Source organism: Canis aureus, chromosome 23, assembly GCF_053574225.1.
Source record: "Canis aureus isolate CA01 chromosome 23, VMU_Caureus_v.1.0, whole genome shotgun sequence".
NCBI classification, from domain to species: Eukaryota; Metazoa; Chordata; class Mammalia; order Carnivora; family Canidae; genus Canis; species Canis aureus.
Genome location: NC_135633.1, coordinates 27595130 through 27607959, shown reverse-complemented (window position 1 = coordinate 27607959; position 12830 = coordinate 27595130). Strand labels below are relative to the sequence as shown.

The 12830-nt window shown below is 39.6% G+C and overlaps 1 protein-coding gene and 1 non-coding gene across 6 annotated transcripts in view; both read left to right on the top strand.

Moving 5' to 3' along the window:
* The window catches only part of P4HA3 (prolyl 4-hydroxylase subunit alpha 3), a 41051-nt gene that overhangs the window by 1136 nt on the left and 27085 nt on the right, over positions 1–12830 (top strand). For 4 of the 5 annotated variants that reach the window (XM_077866975.1, XM_077866973.1, XM_077866974.1 and 1 more), the window contains exons 2-3: positions 7308–7450; positions 8429–8652. In XM_077866975.1, the coding sequence (XP_077723101.1) occupies positions 7308–7450; positions 8429–8652 (367 nt within the window). Of the gene's footprint in view, positions 1–704; positions 728–7307; positions 7451–8428; positions 8653–12830 lie in introns of those variants that run through there. The other variant, XM_077866976.1, reaches the window with a different exon arrangement.
* Positions 5906–6008, top strand: LOC144295618 (U6 spliceosomal RNA). Its single transcript, XR_013362700.1, has one exon. It is a non-coding gene; the product is annotated as a U6 spliceosomal RNA (small nuclear RNA).

Below are 12830 nucleotides of genomic sequence, written 5' to 3'. Positions count from 1 at the left end.
AGGGCCCGATCCTGGAGACCCCCGGATCGAGTCCCATGTTAGGCTCCCTGCATGGAGCCTGCTTGTCCCTCTGCCTGTGTCTCTACCTCTCTCTCTTTCTCTCTTTGTGTCTCTCATAAATAAATAAAAATTAAAAAAAAAAAAAAAACCCGAGATCAAAAGGTGCACACTCCACCATCTGAACCAGCCAGGCACCTCAAAAACCATACTTGATACTGGGGGATTCTAAGTGTGGCACACACAAGCAGATGCTCAGCTAATTCTCTTTGCTATACAATCAGCAAACTCTAGTGCTACACACCGTGGCATAAAATACTATAGACTTGGCACATTGGGGCACTGCAATCCTGTATTGACTGTCAGTGCCAAACTATGAAAAATGAATGATTGTATTATGTGATGCATTGTGTTGTGTGTTCTCTGCTCCAGACATGAAGAAGCCTACAAACAGTGGTGTAACCACATTGCTATCTGAATACATTAATATAACTCTTACATCATCTGACCCTCTGCTGAGCTGACAAAACAGAGAGCTGTCTCACAATGTACTGCTGATAAAACTGGGCGAGCGTATGTGATAGTAATACTAATTCTGGGGGGGAATGCGAAGAATGGGAAGAAGGCGTGTGGGACACCATGACTGTGTGAGAGAGCCCCTGTTGGAGAGAATCAAACACACACAGTGTGAAAGACCTTGTTTGTTAATCAGTGGTGACTGAATGATGATGTAATTTGGTATATCCTCTTAAGTATGTAGCTTGCATAGAAACAGTTATATTCATTTTAAATTTACTATTAGGGGACGCCTGGGTGGCTCAGTGGTTGAGCATCTGCCTTTGGCTCAGGTCGTGATGCCAGGGTCCTGCAATGGAGTCCCACATCAGGCTCCTTGCAGGGAGCCTGCTTTCTCCCTCTGCCTGTGTCTCTGCCTCTTTGTGTCTGTCATGAATAAATAAAATCTTAAAAAATAATAATAAATAAATAAACAAATAAATAAATTTACTATTAGTTTGAAATAGTGTGAATATACACACATGCACATACACAAAATATATGTGTATTATAACAGTAAAATATATGTGTATTATAACAGTAAAAGATAATAATTTCAATAATTTCAATCAAAAGATAAAAATTTCAAAAATTCTTGTCACTCTTTAGAGTTGCATAGTTGTCCAGTGTTTTATGGGCCTACTCTATAAAGCAAAATGTTTTATTTTTTAAATTTTTAAAAAATATTCTGTTTATTTATTTAAGAGGGAGAAAGAGAACATGCGTAAGAGCACAAGAGCACGGGGAGGGAGAAGCAGACTCTGCTGAGCAGGAAGCCTGATGTGGGGCTGGATCCCAGGACCCAAGGATCATCACCTGAGCCAAAGGCAGGCACTTAACCAACTGAGCCACCCAGGCGTCAAGCAAAATGTTTAATTCTGTTCTTAGTCCATGCATTGGAGTCTAGGTTTATTGGTGGGAATAAAAAACTCTTCTCTTTAATTTGAGATTCCAGCATGTTCCCTGCTACCCATGTGCTCATTCTCATACCACTAATCTCTTTATTTGGGTGGCTCAGATAGAGATGAGGGGTCAAGATCATGATGCTGGGCCTCTCACGGAACAGATTCAGAACAGAAAGTTTGCAGTGTGGATCAAAGTGACTGGTGGAGGGAGTGAGGGGCTCCAATGCTGGTCTCCTTTACTGTCTCATCACCATTGTCCTCAAAGCTTTGTCACAGGACCCTATCTCATTTGCTTCTTACACACAATGCTTTGAAATAGGTTGTATGACTCTTAAAAAAATGAGAATTCATCTAAAATATGAGAAAACTAAAGTTTAGTACCTTATCTGAGATTATAAATCTAGTAGGTAGCAAATCCAGGACTAGGACGTAGTTCTTTTGGTTGTTTCTTCTATTATGCCATGATGTCCTTACTGCTTACTTTATCTGATTTGCCAGGACCCAGACCAAACCCCCCATTACTACTGAGGTTTTATGAACAGCTGGAGTACATATAAGGGTCTGGATGCAGGAATTTAACAGACCTCTGTTTGAATCCTTGGCTCTGAGCTTGGGCAAGTTCCTTTACCTCTTTAAGCATAGCTTCCTAATTTGTAAAATGATGATAATGATAGCACCTACCCCAAAGACTTGGAGGGAATAAGTACCATATAAAGGCATTTATCATTTTACTTGGAATGTAATAGGTGCTCAACAAAGTTAGCTCTAGCTGTATGATTTTTGTTTGAGAGTGCCTGGTGAAAAACTAGACCCCGCCTTTGGTTCTAAGCAGAGAAAGCCCAGAAACAAAAAAGATTCAGAAAAATTCTAGATTCTTTTCTCCTATGATTTATGAACATTTAATTTCGGAAAGTTTAGTTTGATATTTTAGAGTCTGTTCTTTAGTCAGGATCTAAAACCTAGTGAAATATTCGCTTTTTAAAACAAGTATTTTGTCAGTTCCTGATCATTTTCCTATAGTCTCAGTCTGGTGATCTAATGTAACTTAAGATGTTGTTTCTAAGGGCCTCAGTTGTTATTCTTCTTTAAATTTATAAATTTATAAATTTAGACGTAAAATATTTTGGAGGTGCCTGGGTGGCTCAGGTCATGATCCTGGGGTCCTAGGATTGAGCCATGGCTGGCTCCCTGTTCAGCGGGTTCTCCGTTTCCTTCTGCTTGGCCCCCTATGCTCTCTCTCTCTCTCAAACAAATAAATAGAGTCTTTTTAAAAAAAGAAATAAAATATTTTAAGATTTTTTTAAAAAAGAAAATATTTTTCAATGTTGAAACTATTCCTTACCCCAAGTTAATGAATAAAAATTTTACTAGTTATAGTATATATACATATATAGTTAACCCCTAGCTTTTTTTGTTGTTACAGTTTAAAAAAACTAGCAAGATTGAAAGAGTAATAGTTGCAATAATTTTTGTGTTATGAATTAAGCATTCAGAATGTCTCAGAAGAACTGAGACAAAGCCATTTCTGAATTCCTAAGGAGAAACATATTGAATTAAAATAGCCTATGTATTACTGTTGGATAACCTATCCAGGCTATGTTTAATGCAGGATTGGGTTGCAAATTTTATGTGCAGATTCTTGAAGCAAAGGATCTGATTTTCCACTCTCAGCAACATTTGTTAAAGCAAAAAGCCATTTAGGAAAGCCGGGGGTTTGAATTCAACATCCAGTTACTCGGTCTCTGAAAACCAGCTATTTGCTCAGAGGCTGGGAATGGGGCCAATGTTTGGATTCCAAACCAGTCTCAGATATCTGTTGATAGGTTTTTTCTTTGTGTTACAGAAAAATGACGTGTCTGGATACTAAATTGAGTTATGTGCTGCAGTAGAGATCAAACCCCTACCCTAAATAAACTGACCCCATAATACACAGAGTGGGATGTGAAGAGAACAAGGAACTAGTGCTTTTGATATGCTGGAGGACGTGGGGAAAATTTTCACCTCTCTGCCTTGCTTCTTTCCTCTGATGCCTGTTAAACATTAGTGCTCAAACACCAAATGAAGAATCTATTTATTCAGTTATGGAAAAGATGATGGAAAGAAAGAATAGGATGTTGTGGTGAAAGGATTCACCTTTGAGACCTTCTAGACAAGACTAGTTCTATCATGTTATAGAGGAGGAAACTGAGGGATAGTTGGAAGCCGGATCTCTTACCAATCCAACTGTCTATAAAATTACTGCCCACTCAGCCTCAGTTGTCCTTGGATACTTACTCTTCAGGCTGGATTCAAGCCCAAGTCTCTGCTTGTAAGTGTTTTCGTCTAGCAGTGGAATATCTTTCACTAAGTAGTTCCATATGGAGCTGAAGCAGGAAATAATGGGTAGTAAAAAAATCCCACACCCTGGTGGCTGGTTTAGTTTTTAAAGCTCTGGAGTAGCCGCTCTCAAAGTGCCTTGTTTCAGGGATCAGAGACATCCTGGGACTTGACAGAGTTCTCATTTCCTCCCTGGGGCACAGGCCCAGATTCTTGTTCCTTCGTTTATGCTTGAATTGAACTCTTGGCTCCTTGGAGGCACCTGGAGACAGTCATCTTCTATTTCAGTCTCCATGTCACAGTGGCGGGTTCCACCCTTGAGAAACCCTCAGGTCAGACTCAACTTCAAGAGATTGAATCCCCCCACCCTGCCACTCCCTCTGTTCTTCACTTTCATCTCTTTCTGCTCCCTGAAGTCTTCCAATCTGGCCAGAGGACTCATGTTCTCACCTCTCTTGTGCACATTCCTATAAATCCATATCCTTTTCACTTTGCATGCACTTTTTTCTTTTACTTCCATGTTGTTAATATATTGTTCTTGAAATCAGTAACTTTAAAACAAGGGAAACATTTTTAGAGGGCATGACTAGAACTCTTTTTGGTCTGCCTTATTATAATCAATAATTCGTAATATTAATCCCGATGGTGCATTAGAAATGGAATAGCCATAGTATCCCAGGAAAGGAAACAGCATCTTTTGCTTATGTGAACACTGTTGTAGGACATCTGAAGAGGAGAGAAATTAACTAGAAAGGGGATAACTTTTGGTCCCTCCATTTCTGGAGATTTTTGACACAAATCAGCAAGCCAGAGAGGCTGGAAGCATGCTGGACAACCTCCTGTCTACATCTCCTATTACAACCACCAGTTTGTATGTGGACTGCTTCCTAAATATCTCCCTTGAATCTATCCTGTTCTCTGACCCCACTGTCTTTAGTATGATTCAGACTCTCCTTACTCTTGCTTACAGTTTTGAATTGGCCTTCTAACTGTTCTTTCTGCGTCCAGTCATCCCTACTTCTCAACTCTACCCTCTCATAGATTCATATATGTAAACATAACATATCCAACTCTTACTTAAAAGCTTTTGGTGGCTCCTAATTGCACTCAGAGTAAAACCCAAATTTCTGAGGCACCTGGGTGGCTCAGTGATTGAGCATCTGCCTTTGGCTCAGATGGTGATCCTGGGGTCCCGGGATTGAGTTCCACATCAGGTGCCCCACAGGGAGCCTGCTTCTCCCTCTGCTTATGTCTCTGCCTCTCTCTGTGTGTCTCTCCTAAATAAATAAATAAAATCTTAAAAAAATCACAAATTTCTCAGCAGGACCTATGAGGTACTCCTCACTTCTCCAGTCTGATCTACCTATCAGCCTCTAGATATTGCTCCAGCAGTACCGAACGGTGTAGAATTTCCCCACCATTTCTCTCTGTCCCTTCGCATACGTTGAACTGTCTCCGCCTGGCTTTCCTCTCTTCTTCATTATTTGCATTCACTCAGCAAGCTTTGGTTTTATTATCTCCTCTGTGAAATCATCTCTGATCTGCTCTGGCCAAATTAATTACCTACTCTCCTTACTGCCCCCTAAGCCTTGTTCTTAAATCTGGTGTTGCATCTGTTTTGTAATTATTTGTCTCTTACCCATTAGTCTATGAGTCCTTGAGACCAAGTTTACGGTCTTATTTGAAATTCTGTTCCTAGCTCCTAGAAGAGTATATTTTAGTTACTCTTTCATAGAAATGTGTGTTGAATTTAGAGCAATGAGAAAAACAGCTATCTTCTTGTTCATGAATTTTCTTTCTTTTTTTTTTTAAAGATTTTATTTATCTGTTCATGAGAGACACAGAGAGAGAGAGGCAGAGACATAGGCAGAGAGAGAAGCAGGCTCCATGCAGGAAGCCCAATGTGGGACTCCATCCTGCTACTCTGGAATCACGCCCTGAGCCAAAGGCAGACACTCAACCACTGAGCCACCCAGGCATCCCTTGTTCATGAAATTTTCTAGCATTGGAACTTGTCTTGCCTTCTCATCCCCAGCATGTAGCATGGAGTCTGACATCTAGCAAGTAACCAGTATAGACTGAGTTGTTGGATGAACAAATATTTGTCAAGCCACTGTGCTTTTGTACATGTTGGTCCCTGTTGGCTCAAAAAATATTCTTCCTATGATACAAAGAAGATGAGCATGGCCCCTGTACAGAGATGACATGTGAATTCGTGAAGTGTTCCATATTTTTGAACCAGTGTGATGTACACCTGAAACTAATGTAACACTGAGTCAACTATATGCAAGTAAAAAAAAAAATTTCTTTGTCCTTTTTTTGTTTAGCTCCATGGAGAAACAATATGGCAAAATCAGCTGAGAACAAGTTTCTTTTTTTTTTTCTTTTCTTTTTATTTTTTTAAAATTTATTTATTTATTTATGATAGACACAGAGAGAGAGAGAGGGGAGGGGGCAGAGACACAGGCAGAGGGAGAAGCAGGCTCCATGCTGGGAGCCCAAAGCAGGACTTGATCCTGGGACTCCAGAATCCTGCCCTGGGCCAAAGGCAGGCGCCACACTGCTGAGCCACCCAGGGATCCCAGTTTCTTTTTTTTTTAATTTTATTTTATTTATTTATTCATGAAAGACAGAGAGAGAGAGGCAGAGACACAGGGAGAGGGAAAAGCAGGCTCCATGCACGGAGCCCGACATGGGACTCTATCCAGGGTCTCCAGGATCATGCCCTGGACTGAAGGCAGCACTAAACAGCTGAGCCACCTGGGCTGTCCGAGAACAAGTTTGAGTCAGAAGATTTAGATTCAAATCTGGTTTTGTTACTCACTGACAGTGTGGCCTCGTTTCAGTTTTCTCTCCCTTCAAACTGGGAGTGATAAAATCTACTCTGAGGGTTGTTGAAGGGATTAATTGAGACAAAAAATATATAAAGCACTTAGCAGAATGCCTAGTAGGCAGTAAAGGCTCAGTAAGTAGTGGCTTTGTTTAATCCTTTAGAACTCAGAACAAGTGCCATTTCCTCCGGAAAGTCTTCCATTATACCTTCTAATTCCCATCTGGGTTAGGGGCCCTGCCTACAAACGACTGTAACATTACATAGCTCACTTATAAGCTCACATATAACCTCATTTCTTTCCTGGCAGGTATCACATTTATTGCAATTATTACATTTTTGAGCTTCTATCAGATTCAAAGTATTGATTATAGAGTGATGAAGAGAAAGAAAGATTTTTTGATTTGTGAACTCCTTGAGAGCTCCACCTTGTCTTGCCTTTGTATCTCTAGCATCTAGTGTGGTACCTGATTTACAGTAATTGACCAGTAGAGACTGATTCATTGAATGAACGAATGAATGGACCTACTTCTGTTGTCTTGGTAATTTTCATGTTCTTTGTGCCTAATGGTTAGAATATTATGTGAGTCTCAAGGGGTTTATGTTTCATTTTTAACTACTCTAAATGTACATATACCGTGCCAGCCTTTGCTAGGGGCAGTGGCTATATCAGTAATCGAGATCATTCTACTCCTCTCTTCCAGATTCTATGACAAGGTGCTTTCTTTGCATGAGGATTCGGCAACCCCTGTATCTAACCCTCTGCTTGCATTTACTCTCATCAAACGCCTACAGTCTGACTGGAGGAATGTGGTACATAGTCTGGAGGCCAGTGAGAACATCCGAGGTAATGAGGAGGAGGGCTGGAGGGTAAGAGAAGATTCTATCTCCTGACTCTGGAAAGGAGAGAGATTCTGGTGGAATGTGATGAAGGGTAATGAAGTGGGTAGGTATTACTCCATCTTCTTAGCTTTAGCTATTATGAAGAACTAGGCCCCCTTGTTAATATTTCTATGAGACTGTACATAGAAGGCACTTTTGAGGTGCCTGGCTGGTTCAGATGGTGGAGTGTGCACCTTTTGATCTCGGGTTTTTTTTTTTTTTTTAATTTTTATTTATTTATGATAGTCACAGAGAGAGAAAGAGAGGCAGAGACACAGGCAGAGGGAGAAGCAGGCTCCATGCACCGGGAGCCCGACGTGGGAATCGATCCTGGGTCTCCAGGATCGCGCCCTAGGCCAAAGGCAGGCGCCAAACCGCTGCGCCACCCAGGGATCCCTGATCTCGGGTTTTGAGTTCCAGCCCCACGTTAAGTGTAGAGATTACTTAAAAATAAAATCTTAAAAAAAGAAAAAGTGCTTTCCAATCCATTATCTCATTTGATCTTTACTACAACCTGTGAAGATGTACAGCTTATATCATCCATTTACATATTTTTCTAGTAATTTCTATTAAACTGTACTGTGATCTGTAGCAAAGTTGGTTTCCTAATTTATTCTATTTTGTACTTGAAGAAATTTGTTGACTTTGGGGAAATTAAGAGGAAGAAGAATTGTCCTCACAAAGGGCAAGATTCCAGAAACAGACAGGATGGAACAACATATGTGTGCTTTAGTTTGTACTCTAGAGCTTATGTTCCTCATTCAGAAGATTGTATGTAGCATCCACTCTGCTCCCGGAGCTGTGCTAGCCATGGGGAATAAAAACACATAAAATATTATCTTTGCTCATGAAATATTGGAATAGGTGATCATGCCTTGCATAAATTAAATGCTCACCACCTGTGTTTTTGAACAGTGGATTGGTGTTTTTACTGCCCTTACAGCTCTGAAGGATGGTTATGAGAAGGTGGAGCAGGACCTGCCAGCCTTTGAGGACCTTGAGGGAGCAGCAAGGGCCCTAATGCGGCTGCAGGATGTGTACATGCTCAACGTGAAGGGCCTCGCCCGGGGCGTCTTTCAGAGAGTTGCTGGCTCAGCCGTCACTGACCTGTACAGTCCCAGGCGGCTCTTCTCCCTCACAGCAGACGACTGCTTCCAAGTTGGCAAGGTAACAGTATTGGGGCGGGGGGGGGGGGGTGGGTATGCAGGGGGCTCAGCTCTAGTTTCTCGTGGATGAAATAACTCTATCCTGATTGCTTTTACATGCTTTCAGTACTTCCAGCAATCTTGGAAATTTGGTATCATTCCCCATTTTCAGATGAAGAAGCTGCAGTTCAGACACAGTAAATAATTTGCCCAAGGTTACACAATTTTAAGTTGTAGAAATACATTTTGAACTTGGGTCTTTTAACTCTGAATCCCATGCTCTTTCCATAATAACTAAGGTGATCACCTATGCAGGATACTTCACCTGAGAGTGAAGGAAGTATTACTAGTTACACCTAGACAACAGACATGAACTGGGACTGAGCTGGGAAAAATGGTCCTGGGGTCATTCCTACCCATAGCACCCTGCCAGCAGATGAGCAGCTTGGTGCAAAAGAGAATCAGAGTTCAAAGGTGGGGAAAGGGATAAAAGGTGGAAATGTGAGGTAAGGTCACAGAAATCTCAGCCTCTGAGACTTTCTGGAATCTCTTGCAGTATTTCCTAAGCATTTAAGAAATACTAGATTAAGTTAGTGTCAAAAAGCTGAGGCCATTCACTTTAACATTACTTGAGGAAATAGACTTCAGGAACCTTCCATATGAGATATTTAACTGATCTTTGATCATAACTTATAAGCACATTTGAGGTCATTTTACAATATACTCTTTGTTAGCTTTTGCCTTAAGAAGTAAGGTAGTAAATCCTTTTTAATTTTGAAGATGTATTGCGGGAGAGTGAATTTTCTCAGCCCCCTACAGTATTCATTAGCAGATCTGTGAGTGGGCATCATGTGCCCTGATTTCAAGTTTTGGGGATCAGTCTTCCAAATTAGTGCAAAGTGGATTGCCCTGAGCCCCTCTATGTACCATTTTTCCTTCTCTAAGATCCTGAATGGAATCAGAGCTCAATCATCATGTTCATGGCTAATTTGAATTTAAGCCAGTTAAATAGTTCTGTGTATGGTACCAATATATGCTTCATTCACAAGGCTTTTCTGAAACTCAAACCATATGTTGAAAATTCAGTAAGTCCCCTCCTGAAACCCTCACTGGCAATCTTTATTTCTGTATTTATTTACTTATTTTAAAAGATAAAACATTTCAAACATAAAACTACATAAAATAATGTAACAATCAATTATAGATGAAATGTGTGTTAAAATTTTACAATGTTTGTTTCAGATTTTTAAAGAGGAATTTGACATAAAACAGAAGGCATCAAAGTTAATATTAAAAAATAAATTTACATATAGCTCAATAAAGCCCCCTTCCTCTTTCTTCTCACCACTTTGACCCCTCCCCTCTACTCTACCCTTGCTAGGTTGCCTGATAACTATCCTGAGCCATACAATATATACATACTATCCTGGGTCCAGCTTCTTTCTGCACACTGCATCTGTGAAATTTACCTACCTTGTTGCATTTATTAGTAGTTCATTTCTTTTTATTGCTTAGTAGTATTCCATTGTATGAATATACCACATACTGTTTATCCAGTCTCCTAATGATGGATACTTGGATTGCTTCCAGCGAGGGCTACTATGAATAAGGCTGCTATTAACATTCTTGTGTAAGTCTTTCTGTGGACAGTTGTTTTTATTTCTGTTGAATAAATAAATACCTAGGAGGGGTGTTGCTGGGCCAAAGAAGAAGCTTCAATAATTATTAACATGTGGCCAAATTTATTTCATCTACATGTCTCCAGTTCCTCCTCCATGGATTATGTTAAATCAGATCAGTCTTTATAGTTTCTGAAATTCTTAGTTGTTTAATTGTACTACCCTACTGTCATATCTGTTGACAGTTGCTCATGAATGATTATTTCCTGATATGGTTTATTATGTTTGTGAGCTTATTTAGCAGGACTTTTTTCCCCTCTAAAAGAATCTCTGTGACTGGAGTTGTAGGAATATTACCTCAAAGGTTCTGGGTTTTCTTCTTCTAAGTACTCTGGTAATATCACTGGCCTTAGATCCTTTTTTTTTTTTTTTTTTTTGAGTATATTACATCTGCATGGCTTATTTATTTTATAACTGGAAGTTTGTTCCTTTTGACCCTCTTCACCCATTTCACTCACTCCCTACTTCCCACCTCTGGCAACCCATCTATTCTCTATATCTTTAGGCTCAGGTTTTCGTTGTTATTATTTGTTTTATGTTTTAGATTCCACATATAAGTGAGATCACATGGTATTTGTCTTTCTCTAATTTATTTCACTTAGCATAATACCCTCAAAGTCCATCCATATTGTTACAAATGGCAAACTTTCGTCCTTTTTTATGGCTGAATAATATTCCATGGTGTGTGTGTGTGTGTGTGTGTGTGTGTGTGTGTGTGTGACATTTTCTTTATCCATTCATCCATCAATAGACACTTAGGTTATTTCTGTATCTTGGCTATTGTAAATAATGCTGGCAGTGAACATAGGGGTGCATATGTCTTTTCAAATTAGTGTTTTCATTTTATTCAGATAAATACGAGAAGTAGAATTAGTAGATCACATGGCAGTTCTATTTTTATTTTTTTAAGGAACCTCCATATTATTTTCCACATGGGCTGTACCAATTTACATTCCCACCAACAGTACACAGCACTATTTTTCTATATCCTTGCCAGCTCTATTTCTTGTCCTTTGGTAATAGTCACTCTAACAGGCAAGAGGTGATATCTTACTGTAGTTTTGATTTACACTAACCTTAGATTCATCATTATATTTATTTTTTGGCTTGGAATTTCCTTAGCTCTATGAAAAATGCAAATTCAAACCCTAAACTCACATGAAGTGAGTGGCTCAAGATTGTGAATATTCTAAGGAGAGATTTTGTTTCTCCTAGACAATATCCAGACAGAAACAAACCAACTTTTTTTTTTAATATTTATTTATTTACTTATGATAGACATAGAGAGAGAGAGAGAGGCAGAGACACAGGAGGAGGGAGAAGCAGGCTCCATGCCAGGAGCCTGACGCGAGACTCGATCCTGGGACTCCAGGATCGCGCCCTGGGCCAAAGGCAGGCACCAAACCGCTGAGACACCCAGGGATCCCAAACCAACTTTTTTGACTCTTTGTAACAGTGGGTAGATTTTTTCTGGTCTACCCTCTCTTTTAAGGTATAGTTTTTCATGGATTTCAGTTTTATGAGTGTGTCTTTGTTCCAATTCCTAGGTTTTGGGAGGCCTAAAGAGGGCTCATATTCTGTCTTCATGTGGCCATTATAACCAAAGTTTGCTGAGTACCAAGATTACTAAGACTAATACCTGCCCCCATCCTAAGCAGCTTCAGCATCTGCTCTTAAGCTTATTGCTCAGGTTTTTAGGTCCTTTTTTTGTTTCTAGTACCTGAGTATTTTCCATCCTTTCTTTAAAGTATATCATAAAATATTTGTTACATTTTATTCAAAAGTTCTAAATCTTTTTGGTTGGAAAGATTCCAGTAACCTCAATCTAGCATATTTTTGGGCCTTAGGAAAACTTAGTTAAACAAATTGTTAACTTAGCAGAAAAAGTTCAGTCATTTTGATTGTTATTCTTCAACTCAACCTTTTTACAAACAGGAAACCTGCAGATCAGAGAAATAATATGGCAGATTAATGGCAGCCCTGGAACAGCAGCTGATTTACTGTTTCGACTGCAGAGTTTCAGTACCTCCAGGTTCTGCCCTGTTTTTCTGCTGGTCTGAAAGTTATAGCAGAATTAGAATGTTTTGTAAGAGTGCTTCCAACTCTCTGACTGTAATTCCATGCTGTCTCCAACATCAACTTCCAGGAAATTCCACCTGCAGTGCTGGTATGCTAGATAACTGTAAAGCTATTAAGAGACAGGAGCTAGGTCTAGTACATGTTGCCATATTCCCACCTTCCAACATTTTTTTTTTCCTTCCAACATTTAATACAGAAAAAAGTCACTGTGCTCTTAGAACATTCCCCACATGGATCTAATACACTGTATTGCAATTATTGATTTACTCTTGTGCTTCTCATATGACTGTAAGGTCTTTAAGATCAGGGATCACCAGATTCATTGTAAATACTCAGAAAATATTGAATAAATAAATGAATGAATTCAGTCCATTTCTCACATTGCTTCCAGCAGTATCTTAAAAACATGACACTCACATCTCTTATTAGCTTAGCCTATGGT